The sequence below is a fragment of the Vulpes vulpes genome, chromosome 11 (genome assembly GCF_048418805.1).
Source record: "Vulpes vulpes isolate BD-2025 chromosome 11, VulVul3, whole genome shotgun sequence".
In the NCBI taxonomy this organism is placed as follows: domain Eukaryota; kingdom Metazoa; phylum Chordata; class Mammalia; order Carnivora; family Canidae; genus Vulpes; species Vulpes vulpes.
The window spans coordinates 18,168,959-18,174,958 of NC_132790.1; the positions used below are offsets into that span (position 1 = coordinate 18,168,959).

The window sequence follows — 6,000 nt, forward strand, 5'->3', positions numbered from 1 at the left end:
AGGGGAACACAGGACCCATACCAGTGACCCATAGCTCTCCCCAGAGCTTCCCTTTTAGGGCACGTTGATCACAAACTCCATCTGAGACTAAGGACCAACATCCATAAGAGCTCCAGATGCCCCCGTATTTCTCTGGCCTGGTCCATGGAGGGCAGGCAGATTCCTCAGGCACCAGGCACCTTCAGCACCCCATGGGGCAGCTGGTGAAGGGATCCCATCATATTGCCTCATCTGTACCCAGGATTGAGCCCTCTCCTTCACAAGGCAGCTGTTTCTGTCCATCCTTTGGGCCAGTGACACATCCTAGGGCCTCTGACATCAGCCGCTTTTGACTGCAGAAGACAGGCCTGGGTTGCCAGCCTGGTACAGGTAGCGTGTGGGTCTGGGTATGTGGCCAGTGGGAAGGAATTCTTTCACTGGTCCTGGGTCACAGCTTGAGGACCCTCCTCTCTGGGAAAGGCCTGGCTAAGAGTTTCGTGTCAGGCTGGGGGGCAGAGCCCGGGACTCTGGGGACTCTTGGCAGCACCACCTGGCTGGAGTAGGGCAGAAGGACCACCAAAGGATCTAAGAGGAACAAACCAAGGCCACAGGAGCCACAGCAAGTACAGCCTTTGCCTGGGGTCACCCCTCCCCTGGACCCACTTCACACACCCCCAGCACATATGGGGTTCATGGCCACTGAGTTGCTCACTCATGTCCTCCCCTCCACCTCCCTGCAGGCTCCTGCGAACAGCCCTCTCCCAGACAGCACTCCCCCTCCCCTGGCAGCTCACCGAGCGATCTCCCTTCCTTCCTTCCAGTACTTCCTCCTGGTTGTTCTCCTGAGGGGGAAAAGAAGGGGTGACTCCACGCCCTTGTCACCTGACTCCTTCATTCCTACCCCTTGCCTAGCCAGACCATGGTCAGTCAGGGCCTCTCTCAGGGCCTGGGTCTTGGCCACTTCAGTTGGGAATCCAATGGGATCAGGATGGAGGGGCCCTGGGACAGCAAGCAGACAGCCCAGGATGAGGACAGTAATAAGCAGAGCTGGGACGAAGCAGGGGGCCAGGTGGAGACTGGGAAGAGGAGCCCACCAGAAGAGACAGAGGGCAGGAGTGCGGAGCTGCCACGGGCAGAGGCCTTGCTCCCATGTAGAGGGAACCCCTCCAATCTGGGGCAGGTGGAGGAACAGAGCCTCCCTGTTCACCTGTCTAGAACCTGAGGCTATGGGAGGGCTGTGGGACCCCATGTAGTGATGGGGAAGGGGTGAGGTCTGTGAGGGTGGGTGGGTGGGGGGGACCCAAGGGTGAGGTCCTTGGGCTAAAGGCAGGGGTGCCGAATGCTTACCGATCTCTTCGGTGGCCCCGTTTCAGGGGCCCAGGCTTCCTGTGTCGCTTTGAATGCTGAGATCCCATGGGCTGGGGAGTGCCTCCTGGGAACAAAACCCCTGTCTCGGCAAAAGGGTGCAAACCCCGGAAGAAAGCAGAGGGTCCTGCCCTCCATGGCAGCCAAAGGCTGGGGTGAGTCTGGAGGCTGGTGCTGCTTCAGGCTGCACACAAAGACCTGGAGCCTGTTGCAGTTATACTCCTCAGCTCCTGACCGAAGCTGCCACAAGCCACCTGGGTGGCTCCCTCTGTTACCACGGCAACTGTCACACTAACAACTGCCACCACAGATTCACTAGGACACAGAAACCCTCTCTGCTGGTCATGGTCCCCCTCCCAAACCCTTCAGGACCAGACTGAGTCCCCAAGGCCTCAGTGGCCATGCCACTCAGGGACACCCAACTGCTCGTTTCCACGGGAACACAGAGACCCTGTATGCCTGCATCTGTGGTTACTATAGCAACCCCAGCAGGGCCAGGTGCACTGAGCACAAAGCCCCCTCTGGAGGAGCCACAGCCAGAAAACACACTCCCTGCTGCTCTGTGGTCTGTCCATGTTGGTAGCAGGCTCTGTGCCAGTGGACGCCCACATGGGGTCGTTGAGAGACTGACGCGGGTCTAGGATTTCCTTGTCTGTGTCCTCAGCCTCTTGTTCTCCCACTCCTTCTAAAGGGCACCTGAGTGATCTTCCCCCTCACAGGGCTTCACCTCCCACAACCCCCCACCCCCGCTATTTTGAGAGAAAATGAGAGAGAGAGAGCGCAAGCACACATGGGATGGGAAGGGCAGAGGGAGACGGAGAATCCCAAGCAGGCTCTTCACCCAGTGCAGAGCCTGATGTGGGGCTCAGCCTCACAACCTGAGATCATGACCTGAGCCGAAATCAAGAGTTGGATGCTCAATCAAGCCACCCAGACGTTCCCACCTCCCACAAGCCAAGAACAACCACGCCTGCATCGTGGGCCCACTCCTCTCTCCTAATCTTCGGAACCCTCCATCCACCTGCTCTCTGGACACATCCCCCTGAGTGTCCCTCACAGCAGCTCACACTGAAGTATGCAGCTTAGGGACTTCCTGTGAGTCTGAGCATTTATCTTATCTATTCGGTCTCTGTGAGTGACACACTGGGCTCCCAAGGTGCCAGCATAGCCTCCTGCTTGTTCCTGTCCACCTTTCCTGCCCAGGCAGGCTATCATGAAGCCCTTTTGATGTCAGCCAGCAGGCATCTGTCAACTCCCTTCCCGAGGTCCACATCCCTGGTACGGTTGGTACCCTTGTTACCCGGATATGGCATCAGGATGCTGTCCGCCTCCAATGTGCTCTTCTCGGGGCCCTCCACCACTGGCACCCGAGTAGGTGTTCTAAATGCAAATCTGGTCCTGTCTCCTGATCCTGCTGAAGCCCTTCAGAGGATCCCCACTGCATCAGGACAGAAGCTAAGCCGATGTACTCCACCCAAGTCCTGGCAGCCCCTCCAGCCCCCTGCGACCAGGTGCCCATGCTAACTCTGGGGTCATATCACCTCTCCCTCTCTCCCCTACCTCCACTCCACTTCTTCCCCTTTCTTGCCCAGTCCTGGCCATGTTCTTGCAAAAATGATACCCAGACTTTCAAGGAGGTGCCTAGATCAATGATTAGGAATCTCTGGGATGTAATTTCAAATTTCCGAGGGGAAAATGACATCTAGATGCAAAACCAGACATTGCTGACTCCGCTCTGACTAGATCTGAGAACCTCAGCCCCTTGGTCTGTGAAGCTGACAGAGAAAGACCCATCGAGACAGTGTAGATGGCCTAGATGGGAGACAACTCTCATGGCTTCCGGAAAGCAGGAGATCACAGACCATCAGCTGACAAGGGCACCTCAACCCCACCCCTTCATGTCAGATGGGAACATCTGGCTCAGTGGGAGGAAAGGTCCAAGACAGGTCTCCTAACTCTGCTGGTGGTTCTCTCCACTCTGACATGTGCCGCAAAGCTCCAAAGCCCGTGTGGGGACGTCAGCACAAAGGGTTCGTGTGCAGATGTGCTGCATGGGGCTGGCTCCAGGTAGGGGAGCATCAGTGTGTGCCCACCTGGAACTAGAGACCTCATCCCTCCATCTCTCATAACTTCTCTTGCAAGTGTCTTCTGTCCGACTGCGGGCAGAACAGAACCTTCCAGTCAGAGGATGTCTCAAACCAATACTCAGGTCAGTACTTTCTCAAAGGCAAGGTGCTCCTGTTCTCCCTCCTGCTCAAGCTCTTAGGCCCATACAAGAAGGCAGGGAATGTGGACCAGGGAAAGCCACATCCACTGTAAGCGAAGCCAGCTGCCTCACCTCCAGGCTGGTGGGGTACAGAATGGGGAGCAGCCTCAGGACACTCTGGGACAAGTCACCATCACGGCCACATCCGGGGGTCAGAAGTCCTTTGGAAGCTAAGCTGATGGACAGGTGATTATGAAAACTCTCTATGCACATTCCCAGCATAGGTGAGCTCATTCCTTCTAGAGCTGTCCCTCCATCTCAGCGGCTGGCAATTCAATTGCTTCTTCATTTCAAGCCCAAATACGCTTCCATTTGGTTCTAGTTCTGTCCTCCCGAGCCCCACAGTGTGACTTTTCAGTCTGTCACGGTGCTTTGCAGTTCAAAGCACTTTTACATGTGTTAGCTCTTAATGGTGAGCATGACTCTCTGGGAGGGCATAATCGACAGTATTTCCCACAAGGGGAAACTGAGGCCCAGGGAGGAAGTGTCGTGCCCTGTAAGTGGCAGAGCGGGCCCTGGATGGCTGCCAGGCCGGGTGACGGAGAGCGTGCCAGCTCTCTGGTGCCGTGGAGGCCTCGGAAGGGAGCTCGCGGAGCAGCGTGGTAAGAGCCGGAGTGCTTCGGTCCTGTTTCCCCTGAGACCCTCGGGCCTCCTACCATGACGGCAACCAGACACTGAGTGGCCAAACTACAGCGCCTGGACCTTGACATGACAATGCCCTAAGTCCTGGGTACGATTTGGCATCTTGGGCACCCCGTCCACACTGATCTTCCTGAAATGTTGGTTTAACCCCTTGGTGAGCTGAGCCGGCCAGGGGGGAAGGGCGGGGAGGGGGGCTGGCCTCCTTCTGTGCAGGTGCACCTCAGCTCACAGATTCTGCTCAGCAGAACAAAAGCCCTTCAGGGGAGTAGACCTGCCCTCTGCGGGAGGCTGGCCAGCCAGCACCCACGTTTACTTCAGCTCGTTGCCTCCCTGTCACAAACAGATCATCATGGGCTTCCTTGAGCTCCACGCTGTCCTCTCCCTGGGAGGGATTCAGAAAGATGGGACGCTCTCCATGTCCACGCATGCGCGGCACTGTGTTAGCTTTGAGTTTCATGCATCAGAGACTCTGTTGGGCACGTGGGCACTCACCCAGCCCTGGCTGGACAAGATCACGTGGGGCAGGAGGGAGGCCTGCTTCTTCTGTCTGGCCATACCACAGCAGTTACCATGGCAACGTGCTGCCTTTGGAGGGGTCTGATGGCTGAAGCAGGCCTGGGGGGCTGGCGTGGAGGGTGAGCACCAGGAAGGCCAGGGTAAGGTGGGGCCCCTCTCAGACAGAAGCTGAGCCCAGACCAGAGGTAGCAGGTGGGAAGAAAGGAAGGGGGCAGAAGTTAGGGCCCCACAGGAAGTGAGGGGGAGTTGCGTGAGGGGCCAAAAGACTCAGCCATCAGGAGAGCACTTAGGCCAAATTAAATGCAAAAATACTCCCATACACAAAACATCCACATTTTAAACTGAGACAGGGTTCTCTGGGGCTGGAATTAGTGTGAGGCAGTGAGGCCAAATCCTGCAATCGAGGGTTGGCTTCTCGATTAACATTTTGGTTTTGTTCATTATGGATGTTTTGCATTAATTTTTTAAAATTTTATTTTTTATTAATTTATGATAGAGAGAGGCAGAGACACAGGCAGAGGGAGAAGCAGGCTCCACGCCAGGAGCCCGACGCGGAACTCGATCCCGGGACTCCAGGATCGCGCCCTGGGCCAAAGGCAGGCGCCAAACCGCTGAACCACCCAGGGATCCCCCTGTTTTTGCATTAATTTTGATTTTTAAAAAGTATTGCACTGAAATATAAGCTGTGTCAATTACTGAGATTTTTGGTGGTTGCTTAAATTTGTACCTGAGGTAAAGGCCCCACGTGCCTCACACTAGTCTCAGGCCTGAAGGGGAGGGCAGAGGAGTCAGGGGCAAGAGAGACTCTGCTGCAGATGAAAACACATCACGTGACAAGAAGTCAGGAGACAAGCGTTCACGTCTGCAAACTGCAGGGATTCCTGTCAGTTCTGACAGAATCAGATTCAGATTTCCTGAGATTCTGCAACACGAAGACTGCCATTGATGAGCAAGGTGCCCGACGTGCACACGGGTCCCTACGCATGGGGGTGACAGTGACTCAGAAGGTGGCTCCCATCTCTTGCCCTCCCTCAGGCTGGCTGCTTAATGGAGGGGAGGGGACGGGAGGGGAGGAAAGGGGGGACACGGCGGGAGGGGGGGGAGGAGGAAAGAGGGGAAAAGGGAATGGAGGGGGCGAGGGGGCGGGAAGGGAAGAGGCTGGCAGTTCTGCGCGCTACGGAGCAGGAACAGCAGATTAGCTGTAATTGCCTGAAGCTGAGAGAGGCTGTTGA

General features: G+C 56.3%; 1 protein-coding gene across 3 annotated transcripts in view; it reads right to left on the minus strand.

Moving 5' to 3' along the window:
• The window catches only part of TUB (TUB bipartite transcription factor), a 63,302-nt gene extending 61,524 nt beyond the window's left edge, over window positions 1–1,778 (minus strand). For all 3 annotated transcript variants that reach the window (XM_072725701.1, XM_072725702.1, XM_072725699.1), the window contains exons 1-2: window positions 1,327–1,778; window positions 774–821 (exon numbers count right to left, since the gene is read on the minus strand). In XM_072725701.1, the coding sequence (XP_072581802.1) occupies window positions 774–821; window positions 1,327–1,394 (116 nt within the window). In that variant the 5' untranslated portion in view covers window positions 1,395–1,778. The remainder of the gene's footprint in view (window positions 1–773; window positions 822–1,326) is intronic.
• Between the last annotated feature and the right edge of the window lie 4,222 nt (window positions 1,779–6,000).